Consider the following 14,827-nt stretch of genomic DNA (forward strand, 5'->3'; position numbering starts at 1 on the left):
CCCAAGCATGCATGGACAGTGACAAAGCTGATCATATACTAGGCCAGAAACCTCAGTGACTGACCCGAATGAGGAGGTGTACTGAACACAGACCAGGGACTCAGGAAGCCTCTGGAACATGTATGGGGAAAGTGTCATGGTCTGATTTATATCTTGATGAGATTGCTGGGGTTGCTATCTGGAGACCATGACTGCAGGGGCTAGAGGCCCAGGGGAGTCTGGTCAGGAAGCTCCTGCAGCCCGGAGATGATGATGGCTTGGGCAGAGGCCTCAGCTGTGGAGGAGGTGAGGTGAGGGGCTGCTGGCTGGTGTCCATATTTCATAGTTGAAGCTGACAGAGCTTGTTGGTGTGTTGAACATAGAATGTGAATTAAAGAGGAAGCAATGGTGATTCTGGGCTCTGCCTGTGGGATGGAGGACAGACAGCATTTGGTGGAGGAGGTGGAAGCAAGGGGAGCTGCTTTTAATCTATTCTACCAGTTACCTAGGGCTGCCTTAACGAAGGACCAAAAACTGGGTGACTTCAAACAATCGAATTTTATTGTTTCACAGTTTTGGAGGGTAGAAGTCCAAAATCAAAGTGTTGGCATGGCCATGTTCTTTCTGACAGCTCCAGGTAGGGAGAGCCCTGCCTTGCTTTTTCTAGTTTCTGGTGTTTGCCAACAATCCTTGGCTTATGGAGGCATCACTCCGGTCACACGGCCATCTTCTTCCCATATGTGTCACATCCTCTTCCCTTAGGATGTCAACATATCTTTCTGGCGGCACACAATTCAACCTATAACACCTGTTAAATGTGATTGTCAATTAACTTTTCAAGTGGAGAATTATAGGTGGGTGCATTGTCCATTTAGCTTTCACCCCATCTTTCCATGTTATAAATAGCACTATGATAAGTATCTTCAGGTATATAGATTGTTCTGTATTTCTTTCTCTTTTTTTAAACATATTTTTATTGATTTCAGAGACAGGGAGGGAGAGATAGAAACATCAATGATGAGAATCATTGATTTGGCTGCCTCCTGCATGCCCCCTACTGGGGTTCAAGCCTAACCCAGGTATGCACCCTGACTGGGAATCTAACTGTGACCTCCTGGTTCATAGGTCAACACTCAACTACCAAGCCACACCTGGCCGGGCAGATTGTTCTGTATTTCAAATTTTGTTTTGGGATAGATTTTCAAAAGGAGAAGCCTCTTTAGATATATATTATATAAATATTTTGAAAAGGGTGATGTCAATTATAAATTTAGTATTCTGGAGGGGAGGAGGATGTAATGGTCTAAACTGCAGACAAATATATGTATAGAGTGATAAGAATTTATATTTCCTGGTTTTCATTTTCTTAATTTAGTACATTTTCCTTCTGACTAGACACTGATTAAACAATAATTTAGCTTTAGAGTTTCTAAGTAGATAGCATTAAGTAACAATACTATAACCACAAAAAGCTGGAGAACCACATTCTGATTTATTTAAATGCATATGTGTTCATTTTAATAGTGATATTGTCAGTAAATTTTGTTTTAAATCTTGGAAACTTTTATTTATTCATTCTTGTATTCACTCACTTTCATTTAAAAATATTTTTCCAGTTCTATTCTGTCCCAGGCACTAGGTTCTGGGTTCCAACAGGGAATGAGACAGATGAGCTGTAGAGCAGTTTACACACAATTAAACAGTGTGATAAATCAGAACACATGGTTAGACCACGGCACTATTAGGGTGAATAGAAGGGCACATAACAGTTTTGGGGGTGAATGGGACAGTGGGTAGGTGCTTTGGAAGAAGTAACATGCAAATGCCACAAGTGTAAAGCTAATAACATTTAAAATATATTCTTTATTTTAGTGTTGCAATAGTATTTTCCACACTTAAACTTCTCCAGGATTCAAAACTTTTTCAAAAGAAGGAGGTACGAGATGACACAGAGAGTTCCCTCTCTCTAGCTTCTGTACGTATGAATTTAATGCTTAATCTTATTAATTAGTTGGATAAAAACAAAGGGATAAAGTAGAAAAAACATTGAATATGGAGTATAAAGATCTATGTTTAAGCCCCATTTATGCTGTTTATTAACTGGCATATCTTGGGCAAGTCCCTTAAATTTTATAGCATTTTTAAATGTAAATCTCATTTGTAAACTGTTGGAATTGGATGTAGTAATCACTGAAGTTCCACCAAATGTGTCAGTACAAAATTATAGGTCTGATTTCACTAGTAAATAAAGTTGTTTCACTTTATTTTTCTCTTCATCTCATGTTTTTGTTACTTTAGCATTATCAGTATGACACCTATGCTATTTCCTACTTTCAATTTCTCATAGTTATATTCTTCCCCATTTAAGCTCTCAAATAATTTTGACAACTGGTGTTGCAAAGTATTTGAAGTTTTTTTGGATTTTTTATGGGATCAAGTAATTTAATAAGATAGCATTGTTTGAAATATAAAGATTCATCATATAGAATCTTTGCTCATTATTTTAAACTAGAGGCCCGGTGCACAAATTCATGCATGGGTGGGGTCCAGCCAGCCTGCCTCAAGGGGAGGGGCCATAGGGTGGCGGGGGGGGGGGGGGAGGGAATAAGGGGCAGGGCTGGCCGGGAGGAGGAGCCACAGGTAGTTAGCCAGCTGGCCCCACCCCCTGGTCAAACTCCCAAACTCCTGGTCGAGGGGACAATTTGCATATTAGCCTTTTATTAGATAGGATATTATGAATAAAACTGCTAATATCCACTGTCATTACAAGTAACACTAATTGTCCTAAGTAGAGACTCATTTCTAACTATATTAAAAGTAATAAAAGTTCTAAAAAGCAATATAATTCTGAAAATTGACTTAGAGGAATGGTTGTTCATTGGGGGCTATTTTGCCCGCCCAAGAGATATTTGGCAATGTCTGGAGAGGTTTTGGTTGTCACACCTAGAGGGGGCGCTACTGGCATATAGTGCATAGAGGTCGGCTATGTTACTCAACATCCTACAATGCACAGGACAGTTTCCCACAACAATGATCTGCCACATAGTGCCAGTAGTGTCAAGGCTGAGAAACCCTGGTTTAATTGTGATTTGGCTTTTGGACAGTAACAGGAAATGTAGGCACTGAGCATTTAAGGTATGTAGTTGCTAATCCAACTAGACTCTTCCATTACTTGTTGTGCCCTTGTGGTCACCATTCTGCCTCCAGGCCTCGGTTGTTCACTTCTTACTGTTTCTGGAAACAGCTCACCTCCTCTTCTGAGCTTCTCACCTGTCTATCCAGACTCCAGCCCCCTTGCCTGTCCCCAGAGCTGCTCCTTGATAGCAGGTGCTGCTAATTGGTGGGAGATGGTGAGCTGTCAGAGATGCAAAGCAGGGAATTCCTAGAACAAATGGCTGTTGGTCTGAATGACTTTGAAGTTCCCAAATTTCTAAATAAGATGGAAATATATTTAGAAATTTGGGAACTTTCCCTGGAAAAAGCTCCCTTTGTGCCTCCCTCCCAGTAGCTCTGGTCATGGAGCACCCTTTGAAAAATGTAATAATAAGGATGGTAGATCAATGATGTATTTTTGGGATGTGAGCAGAATACAGTGATATAACAGAGGAGATTAAGACTATGGGCTCTAAATTCAGAAAGACACAAGTTATATTCTTGAGTCTCACCTTTGCCAAAACATGATGAAGTTTAAGCAAATAGATAACCTTTCAAAGTTTCAGGTCTCCCATAGGTAAAACAAATAATAACTCCTCTTGGGCTTGTCAAGAGAATTAAATGAAATAATGTGTATAAAGCATGTAGCACAGTGCCTGACACATGAGGAGCATTCAATAGATATTAGCCAGTATTATTTATTATTATTCCGCCTTTCAGATGATGTTTACAAAAATTTTGAGGACACGGAAACTACGGATACTATCATTTGCAGTGATAAATTCAGACTGCAAAACTGTTTGTCAACAATGGGTATAGAAAGAAAAAGAAAAGCTGAAAAACAGTAGACAAGAATATTAATAGAGGATTGTGGGATTATGGGTGCTTTTATTTGTTTGTTTTTGTGTGTGTATTATGTTTTTTAGAATGTACAGGAATAATTTCTAAAATTTAAAATTTAATACTATTAAATGATATCGGATGCTTCTTTTACATTTAGCATTAGACTAGAACTTTGCCATTATTAATGTGAAGATTACCATGATTTTAATATTGTTTTAGGTCATTGAAAAGAAAGATGATAATGAATTTTTAGATCCTATCTCCCTAAATTCTCGAGAATATTTCAACATTCATCTGTGGTTGACGTGCCGCTTAGCATTGGTGACTGCGTTGGTTGCACAGATCCGTGGCATTGGAATCGTGAAAGGTACAAATATCCTATTTTCTTAATCAAAGGTTTTATAAAAAGTGATTTCATGTAGGTAACAGAGGTTTTATTGGGATATATTTTATAACTCTCTAGCTTAATTTGTTTCCAGAATAAAAATAATTCAGGTTCTTAAGTAAGAATAATCACTTTCAATAGTCCCTTGTGTCACTGAAAACGCATATATGTTACTGCTGTATGCAAAGCAGGCAGCGTAGGGTGAGGGGTCCGAAGCACAGGTTCTGGAGCCAGGTGCCTTTGGTTCCAATGCTCGGACTACCACTTCCTCTCTGTGTGACCCTTGACCAAGTCTCTCAACCCACCGATGCCTGACTTCCTTCTCTATACAATAGAGACAAGTGTACCTGTTTCATAGGAATATTGTTGAAATTGAATGGGTTACACTTATAAAGTTCTTAGACCACACAGGCTGGCACATAGGAATGTTAATTCTTACAGTGATGAATAATTATCTACTTGCAAACCTATTTATCCACCATCTCTATCAATCTCCAAAATTAAATTATCTCATGCAATGTTATTATTAGTTTTGCAGCGTTTGGATACCGCAAAGTGCCTCCCCACAAATTGCAACACATTTATTTTCACTGTCTCATGTAGTCTGTTTTCTGTCTCTTTGTATCTTCTTGTTCTGTATTACACAATATTCCTGTGATGGACGTGGGGCATATTATGCGTATATATTTTGTTACTTTTCTCAGTGCATTGTAAATAACTACATTTGTTTATTTTAGAAAACGATATGACAGATTATGTTAGCCTCATCAATGAAGTGTGTCTGGAGGCAGAAAGTGCAGGCGACAGGGAGCTACAGGCTGAATTCTTGATGCAAGCTGTAATCATTGGCCTACAAGAAAAACATTTAAAGGCAGACATCATAACAAACCTTCAGGTAGGAAGGAAACTTCATTCATGTTGATATTTACCAAAGGACTCAGTGTGGAATAAAAAGAGAGAATTTTATATTCCATTAGGTACTGAATGCATGACAGTCAATATGGCCAGCTGTTGTTTCAGGGAATTGCAAACAATACAATCAAAGGAATAATTTTATTTTAATAGGCCATCATACGTTTGCTTGAAGGAAGTGAGTTTATTTCTCCGAGATCTTATTTAACTCTGGCGAGAAGCTTGCTTTTGCTGGATGACTTAACAAGTGCAGAGAAATTCAAGGAACTTTTGCATACAAAAACAGAAAAATTAAATTTGTTGACTCAGTCTCACAACATTCTTATTGAACAGGTGAGAGTGCTTTTGAGTTCCCAAGATTTAGAAACTTATTGTTCTGTTTCTTTTTTTCTTTATTCCAAACGACTTTAGCTAATTACTCATTACAATGTTTCTTTTACAGATGCTAACTTTTGGAGAAACAATTGAGTTTCCTTCATCAAACACTGACTATGCAAGTCCATTACAGCCTTTGAAAAATGTCTATCTTCCTCATATCATGTTATTGGCCAAAACAAAAATGAGAATTGGTAAGAACACAAACATATATTACACTCAAGCCATTGGTGAAAAATTTAAAGTTACTTTCAGGCACGCTATTAATTACCTAAGTACACTTGCTAGTTTATGGGGCAATATTTATGAATACTCAGGCTCAATTTATTTAACAAATAGATTTTGATTATTTACTGCGTGCCAGACTCTGTGTGAGGACCTGGGAGGTTATTTTAGATCAAAACAGATGTAATCCCTCATCTTAGTGTGGGAGACAGAAATAAACACGTAGAGACAGAAATAAATATATAAACAAACCATATAGGAATGCGTATTATATCATGAATCATATCATATAAATATTGTAGAAAATAAATATTTTTAATATTTATAAAATGTAATAAAATAAATATTGTATAAAATAAAATATGTATTCGATAACAATTAGACAGGAAATCAGCAAGGATATATAAAGCTAATATATGGTAATGAGTTAAGTATATGTATACGTATAATTATGAATTGTTAGTGTTATGAAAGACGTGGATAAGATCTGTTGATAAAGAACGGGGAAGTGATGGCTGCCCATTTAAGTCAATAGGGAAGGCCTCTCCACGGAAGTGGCATTTAACCCCAAACCTTAAATGTCAGTCACTAAGTGTGCATTGTAGAGGCAGAAGGAGCAGTGAGCTATAGGCTCTGAGGTCAGGACGAGCTGGACATGTTCAGGAACTGTAGGGAGACAAGGACAGCCCGAACAGAGTGGGCTGGCCACCCGATGGGAAGAGCTAAGCTGGGATGGTTACGTTTTAAAATACAGTCCTGGATGCGGGGGGAAGAACAGGTTGGAGCCAACCAAGAGTTGACCTGATTAGAGTAAGTGGACCAGTCAGCAGAAAGCTCACAGCTCCTCAGAAACCCGGGAGGAATGCAGGCATGTTGTTTCTAGCTCTCTTCAGGACACCCCTCTGTGTTTGACCCAGGGAAGCCTGCCTCTAGCTCCCAGGCTCTCATCAAGCTCAGACGAGGAAAGTTTTGTACCAACTCTCTGTTCTAACCTGTATTTGACCAGGCCCTTTTGTTTTCTGCGTTTCTGATGCTTTGACATCTGGCACCTTGCTGTTTAGGGAGAAATTAGCCCTAAACTTCTAGAGATTAGCAAATCACTTTTCATTGAACATGCCATCCAGGGTCCACAACCCAAACCCTAATCAGCTCCTTTATTGTCCTTTGCTGGGTTCTTGCACTCTGGGCCACTCTTCCCCTACCTTCATCACCCCAGGCACAGCTACCAGACTACCAGAGAGCCCACTGAAATGCTTTAAACCAGCCAATCCTAAGCCAGCTGAGTCTGCTTACCCTACCCCATCCATTCTGTCCCATGAGAACCACAACGAAGGCTTTTGTCCACTTTTCCCCTTGCTCCCTCCACCTCTGACCAACCCTGGTACTTCCCTGTGTGGCCCTGCGTGGGGTGCTGTGGCTCTTCTTTTTGGGGACCTGCAATACACTGTCTTTTCCATGGCAATTGTCTCCTGCCCTGTTAACCTCATCCATACCTGAATAATAATGAAATCGACATTTTAAACATTACCCCTGCCTCCTGGGACCCATCCGCCTCAGGGGACCCACTTGCCTCCTGCACCAGCTGGTGCTCAGCTCAGAGAGGTTGGTGGTGGGATTAGAATGGAGAAGGGAGTACAGCAGTGGTGCTCACGCCATCACCTTTCCAGAACCTTTCCACTATTTCCCTTCTGCTCCTCCTCCCCATGATTAGTATTGATCCTTATTATTATATGATGATCGTCACCCTCATCATCAGATGTAAATTTTATTACTACAGGTAAATCGCTTCACCTCTCTCTATATTGTTGAGTTTCCTTATTTATAAACTTAGGCTGGCCTAGCCGACCTCTAGAATTCCTTCCTGCAATCTGATCCCGTGAGAGCTATTTTTCTGCATCGTTAGTCCACAGTTTGTTATATTGTTAGTATGTTTGATTTCTATAAGAGCTTAAATACAGGTTGTGCTACACTGTACAGGTTTTGTTAAATCCAGTGTATTCTCTGCTTTCCTGCCTCAGTAATCTTAAGATGTGTCACTACTCACTGGCAATACTGGTTCTGTTTCTTAGACTCACTTGAAGTAGAACAGCTTGCTTTCTGTTATATTACATTAAACACAGACTTAAGAAACAAAACCAAAGCAGCTTTTCTGTCAAAACAATGTCAGTTTCACAACTTTTTTCCCCCACAGAATTGATGTTTATTGGAAAAAGGAACATTTCAGTATTATGAAGCATAATATAATCTGACTTAATGCTTTCTCGGCAGTCTGCCTGTATAGTGATAGCAAAGACTGCATGTCAAGAATAGAGACACTTAACAATTATGTTTTCTTGTGAAAGCCTCACACAGAAAGAGGCATTTTGAGATTATTTTTATAAAACAAAAAATAAGCATCATGGTTATTTATTTTCCACTAACTGCACCTCGATCTTTCTTATTAGATTTTTTAAAAAGTCAATTATTGACTTTATAATAGGAGTGAAGAAAGTTGAAAGAATGATGCTGGGGAGTGAGAATACAATGGGGAACCAAGCCAGTCACCATCTGCCCTTAAAAAACCTATATTCTAGTTAGAAAGAGAAAACAGTCAATAATTTCTATACAGTTTTTTCCTAATTTTAACAAAACTCTAGAAGATAATTTAAGCACTATTATTATGAGTTAGTCCTATGTTATATAGTACTATATTATATAGGGTAGATATATATAGTTCATATATTTAAGTGCCCTGATGACATGAAGATTAATAAAGTTTTATAGTATAATTATTAATAAACAGTGTTATGGTATAATTTGAAACAATAGTGAAACCTATAAAATGGGAGATATATTGAAACATGAGGTTATATTAGACAAAGGATATTTGCATATCCTTCTTGCCTGGGATCTGTAAACAAAGTTGGTAATTGTTGGGGTTAAGAGAAGAGTCACTAGAGAAGGAATTCTGGTCTGATTTCCACGAGCAAGTCATTTAACTTCTCTATGTTTCAGTTTCCTCTCCCATAAGATATAGATAAGAAAAGTATGTATCAATCTCACCGGCTGTTGTGGGGTGAAGCAAGTGGAATTCGTAACAACTTTAGAAGGGCATCGACTTTGTTCTAAGGGCTTTGTAGGTGTTAGCTATTCTCGTTATTCCATGCCTGGCTGCTTTATGGTCCTGGGAGCTGGGAGAAAGCCCTGTTGTTTTTTTTTCCATCTCCATATTCTCAGCAGTTTGCTGACATCCTGTATCATTTGAAGTAACTTCTCCCTGGATAAGAAAGAGGGAGAGAGGCATGGTTTTCCACCATCCTATTGTTCATATAGCTACAGTGGTTCTCAACCTTCCTAATGCCTCAACCCTTTAATACAGTTCCTCCTGTTGTGGTGACCCCCAATTTCATTGTTACAAATTGAACATAATTAAAGCATAGTGATTAATAACAAAAACAATATGTAATTATATATGTGTTTTCCCATGGTTTTAGGCGACCCCTGTAAAATGGTCGTTCGACCCCCAAAGAGGTCACGACCCACAGGTTGAGAACGGCTGAATAGCAGATTCCTAAACTAAACATTTACAGAAAGTCCTAGGTTCTTGAAAGCCCTTTGTAGGCCATCGCATTCTGGAACTGAAAATTTTCAGAACCTGAAGAGACCTCAGATTTTTCCAGTTCTGCTGGTTCATTTTTGAGTGAAAGACACTCAAGGCCCAGAGACATGTAGGGGTTTGTTCAAAGCCTCTAATAACATGGTAATACCAATGACTGGCCTGAACCAATAATTTAGCTGGGATTCAGCAACTATTTCATTCTGCAATCCTACATCGCCTTTCTGTTTATATCCCTTTATTGCGTATGGTAAACTGCCCTATCAATGTAGTTTTTCTTCCAGTTGCCTTCTACTCTTTATCCCCAAATTTTTCTTCTTTAAAATTACCAAATTCAAGGCGGCCATCAGCTGTTGGCTTAGACAGCCACATTCTCTGAGAAGGCTTCCTGACCTTTCCCAGGTCTGGGCCAGTGTGACTGGACTAAAGGGGTCCATTTGCCAGCACACATCAAAGCCCAATCAAACACAAACAGGAGTTTGCAGTAAGAAGGTAAGGGTTTATTAGTTGGAGAAATGGCACCAAGCCCAGAGTCACAGGTAAGCCAGTTGTCAGAGACCTGGCTCTCCAATGGCTCCTAGGGGATGGGTTATATAGGAGATGAAGGGAGTTAGGTCCTGGTCAGGATCACGGTCTCTACTGATTGGTTGGCACTAAGGTAGGAGGTAGTTGATCAGTGCATCTGATGCTGATATCAGCCATGGCATTGCTTTGTCTGGTTTTCTAAAGATGGTTGGTGGGGTCATTCCACTTCTCTGGGTCTGGAGCTGAAGCTCATCTGAGCCCTAGCTAGATGCTACCTATAGTTTGATTGCAACTCTGTCTCTGTGGCAATGACCCATGGCTTTGTTCCTAAGATTGTTTAATGCTGGCCGGGGCCTCATTGTCCTGAGGGCTTAATGATGAAGGGAGCGGACATGCAAGGGGAGAGGGAGGCGGGTGAGTCAGTGTGCTGGATGAGGCCAGTTTGAATCCAAAGGAAGCAAAGAAGAAAAGATCAAATTAAAGAAATAAAGTTTCTGCATAGTTACACCAGTTCTCCTGCTACCACAGTGCCCTTGCTTTCCCCGCCATGCAATTGACCACACAAGTATTTTACTCACCTGTCTGGCCATCAGTATTCCCCATTAAACACTAAGTTCCATGACCTCTCTCTCAAGGAGACTTACAGTGTCATAGTTTAGTGTGTGGGCCCTGGGGCCTGACTACATAGGCTCAGATTATGGTCCTGCTACCTACTAGTTGACCTTGGCAAGTTCTTTGGACTTCACTATGCCATGGCTTACTCCTCTGCATAATGGCATCTAGTTGGAGTTGGAGTTGGAGGATTACATAAGATAATGCTCATTAAGTACCTTGGGTGATGCCTGGCATGTAGGAAGCACTTAATAAACCTTAATCTCCTTTCTCATTTTTATCTAGTGCCTAAGCACTCAGAAAATACTTTTGAATAATATCTGTCTATCTTTGAGGCCACACAGATTAAATCTAATGCCTCTCCCATACAGCAATCCTTCCTTATGGTAAGTAATGATGGGACCACACAGAAGTGTAGCATGTGGCCCTCATACATAATAGGTTACTATCTAGTTAGGATGACAAAATATGCATAGCAAGCAGCCACTACAGAGCTGAGTAGAAGCAAAATTACTGCCTATTAATATATGCATGTTTTATTGGAAAGAGCATAAAACTTTAAAACTTCCAGATGTTTCCCTACTACAACCTCATCTTAGGAACACGAGAACTTGTTCTCCAGAGCATTATAAAATTTTACAACTGAAAGAGAGATTTTAGAGATTACTCTTCCTTTTAAAAATGAGAATGGAAATTTAAAAAAAAAAAACTTTCAAAGGACTATTGCTATAGTTCATTGAAATATTTGGATATTGGGTTTCTTTAAAAATTTTTCTTAGATACTAAAAACTAAAGACCACCAGGTTCTTAGTAGATGCCTTAATGTGAGAGAAGTCTAGTAACTTATTTTGACACTATATAGTTTGTTTTACCTTTCCTATCCACTGTCTTTCTTTAGGACATAAAGTAGCCAAGCAAGTCTACTATACCAGTAAAAAGAAGGATTCCTTAAAGTGGTCACCTGCTCTTCAACTTTTTGAAACATCATTGAATCTCTGTAAGATCTCAGCAACAGAGGAATATGAGGTGGAAGCTGAAATCCTTTTTCAGAAAGGTAAGATGTATTTGGGGTCAGAACTAGGATAAAGTTTGTGGAGTTTTTTTGTTCGTTTGTTTGTTTTTGTTTTGTTTTGTTTTGTTCCTATTAACAGTAGGCTTCTTGAAAATCTAGTCAGTGAGTATAAAAAAAATCCAGATTTTTACTAAGGGCTTGGTGATGACAAACACATTGGTACAAACTAAGTTTTAGATAAGGAGAACCCTACTTATCTTCAGTTTATATCTAGAAAGAAAAAAGTTACTCCTTAGTTTCTTTTACAATCACAATTACCCTTCATTGGTTTCATGTTTGACTAAAAAATGTCAGCATCAGCCATTTAACTATAAATAAGTTCCTTAAATAATGGTTGGAAGATACATCATTTCATTACATAGCTGAACACTTTAGTTAGTATTTACAAAAAAAATACCCATTTAAATTAAAGTGCTATGGCATACTTATATTTATAACTTTTATACAACAAATATTTGCCTAATATGTCCATACTAGAGGCCCGGTGCACAAAAATTTGTGCATTCGGGGGGGTGTTGCACAGCCCGGCCTGTGCCCTCTCGCAATCTGGGACCCCTCGGGGGGTGACCACCTGCTGGCTTAGGCCTGCTCCCTGGGGGATTGGGCCTAAGCTGGCAATCAGACATCCCTCTGGCAGCCTGGCAGCCCTCGGAGGATATCCACTTGCCAGCGGGGAGCAGACCTAAGCTGCAATCAGACATCCTTAGCGCTGCTGAGAAGGCAGAAGAGGCTCCCACCACCACTGCTGTGCTGGCAGCCATCAGCCTGGCTTGTGGATGAGCAGAGCTCCTCCCATGTGGGAGCACACTGACCACCAGAGGGCAGCTCCTGCATTGAGGGTCTGCCCCCTGGTGGTCAGTGTGTGTCATAGTGACCAGTCATTCCCAGTCATTCTGCTGTTAGGGTCAGTTTGCATATAACCCTTTTACTATATAGGATAGAGGCCTAGTGCACGGGTGGGGGCCGGCTGGTTTGCCCTGAAGGGTGTCCCGGATCAGGGTGGGGGTCCCGCTTGGGTGCCTGGCCAGCCTGGGTGAGGGGCTGATGGCTGTTTGCAGCTGGTCACACCCCCTTCAGGGTGGGGGTCCCCACTGGGGTGCCTGGCCAGCCTGGATGAGGGGCTGATGGCTGTTTTCAGGCTGGCCACACCCCCTTTAGGGTGGGGGGTCCCCACTAGGATGCCTGGCCAGTCTGGGTGAGGGGCTGAGGGCCGTTTTCAGGCTTGCCAGTGACTGAAGCTCCCAGCCTCTCCTTTTCTTCTTTTTTTTTTTTTTTTAATTCTGGGATTTATTTACCTTCTATAATTGAAACTTTGTTGTTGTCACTGGAGCTGAGAGCCGGCTCCTGCTCACTCCAGCTCTGTGGCCACAGCCTGCTGAAAGCAGGTATCTGGGGTTTGTTTAGCTTCTATAATTGAAACTTTGTTGCTTTCAGAGCCAAGAGCCGGGCCGCGGCCGGCGGGCAACCTTGGCTTCCTCCATCACTGGAGCAAGCAAGCCTCCTGCTCGCTTCAGCTGCGTGGCTGCCGACTACCATCTTGGTTGGGTTAATTTTCATATTGCACTGAGTAGCCAATGGGAGGTGTAGCAAAGGTACAGTCAATTACCATGTTTGTCTATTATTAGATAGGATGATTTTATTGTGGCCTTTTTAGCCATGAGAAAAATGATGATAGTTGTGAGTGCTCTCCTTTTGAGCATCTAATAGACGCTGGCCACTCTAGTCAGTGTCTCACGTCTCATATCGCTGATTCTTACAGCAGCTCCACAAGGTAGGCATGGCTCTTCCTGGTTGACAGATGAGGAGAATGTGGAGCAGTCTGGTTAAGTAACTTTTCAGAAATCAGCAGCTCCTAAATGATAGTGCCCAGATGTGGACTTAACACGGGGTGGCTCTGTGCCCCGTCCACATGCTGCGCGGAAACTGTGGATCCTTTTTAGAGTAATTATAAGATTTCCCTTTTCCGCCCTTTTTTTTACAAAAGTGTCATTCCAGCACCTACCTTTGACAGCTGCAGCTCACCCTGAAGGCTGGGAGCTGAATGAGAACTGGAGCATTTCCATCATCCATGGTGCTTTTCAAGATTTTGCTGACTTTTAAGGACTTTTTATTTTCAGAGATGTTTTCTATGGTATCTGTGATGAAGACAGAGGAAAGAGGAAGATGGGTATAGAAAAAGGGAATGAGTGTCCAAGGAGGAAGGGCAAGCACAAAGTAAAAAGAGAGAAAAGGAAGATGATAGAAGCAGTCATATCTGGAAAGCCAATGGAGGCTTTGATGCAGTGTTGCTACCTGAAGTCAGAGGAGTCTTGAGTTTCCTGGGGAAGAAAACAAAAGCTCTTTCCCCATTGGCTTCTCTTCCATCAAGAAACAACGGATGGCCGAAACCGGTTTGGCTCAGTGGATAGAGCGTCGGCCTGCAGACTGAAAGGTCCCAGGTTCGATTCCGGTCAAGGGCATGTACCTTTGTTGTGGGCATATCCCCAGTAGGAGATGTGCAGGAGGCAGCTGATCGATGTTTCTCTCTCATCGATGTTTCTAACTCTCTATCTCTCTCCCTTCCTCTCTGTAAAAACTCAATAAAATATATTTTTTAAAAAAAAGAAACAACGGATGAATGAAAAGGACAGCATGCCCTGTTTTCTGAATTTCCCACATGAAATATTTGTTCTGAAGTTCTAAGTGATAGAAAAAAGAAAACTCATCTTTGTCCATCTTTTTTCTTTCAGGCAAAATAGAATGTCAACTGTTGGTGGAGGAGAAATCTCCAAATTTGCAACTTGAGAGTTTATATGAAGCTATACAAATAAGCTTGAGCCATGATCAAAACTCAGGGTAAAGACAATCTCTTTCCACTATTGAAACGATGTGTGTGTTGTGGTTTGAGCCCTGTGTTCTGGTAAGACACTGTATTGTACTGCCCACAGTAGGGCTAGTTTACTGGCGTCCATTGTCCATCAGGTTTACCGATTTCCTTTTCAAGCTTGTTGTTCTTGGCTCTGACCCAAGGTGGTCACAGTGATTATCACAGTGGCACACTGGACTGTGACTCCCTGTACTCAGATCAATCTCCTGTCAGTCCTAGGATTCCAGGGGCCTCCCTGGACGTGAAATTGTATCTAAAAGGAGACTATGTGGATATTCACTCTGA

The 14,827-nt window shown here is 40.7% G+C and overlaps 1 protein-coding gene across 4 annotated transcripts in view; it reads left to right on the top strand.

Annotated features, from left to right (window-relative positions):
• CFAP54 (cilia and flagella associated protein 54) overlaps positions 1-14,827 on the top strand; it is a 246,818-nt gene that overhangs the window by 171,573 nt on the left and 60,418 nt on the right. For all 4 annotated transcript variants that reach the window (XM_070410862.1, XM_070410863.1, XM_070410864.1 and 1 more), the window contains 7 exons: positions 1,852-1,954; positions 4,195-4,342; positions 5,098-5,255; positions 5,426-5,605; positions 5,715-5,841; positions 11,503-11,658; positions 14,406-14,511. In XM_070410862.1, the coding sequence (XP_070266963.1) occupies positions 1,852-1,954; positions 4,195-4,342; positions 5,098-5,255; positions 5,426-5,605; positions 5,715-5,841; positions 11,503-11,658; positions 14,406-14,511 (978 nt within the window). The remainder of the gene's footprint in view (positions 1-1,851; positions 1,955-4,194; positions 4,343-5,097; positions 5,256-5,425; positions 5,606-5,714; positions 5,842-11,502; positions 11,659-14,405; positions 14,512-14,827) is intronic.

The sequence above is a fragment of the Myotis yumanensis genome, unplaced genomic scaffold, assembly GCF_028538775.1.
Source record: "Myotis yumanensis isolate MYYU_CA2020_CCGP unplaced genomic scaffold, mMyoYum1.0.hap1 SCAF_3, whole genome shotgun sequence".
NCBI lineage: Eukaryota > Metazoa > Chordata > Mammalia > Chiroptera > Vespertilionidae > Myotis > Myotis yumanensis.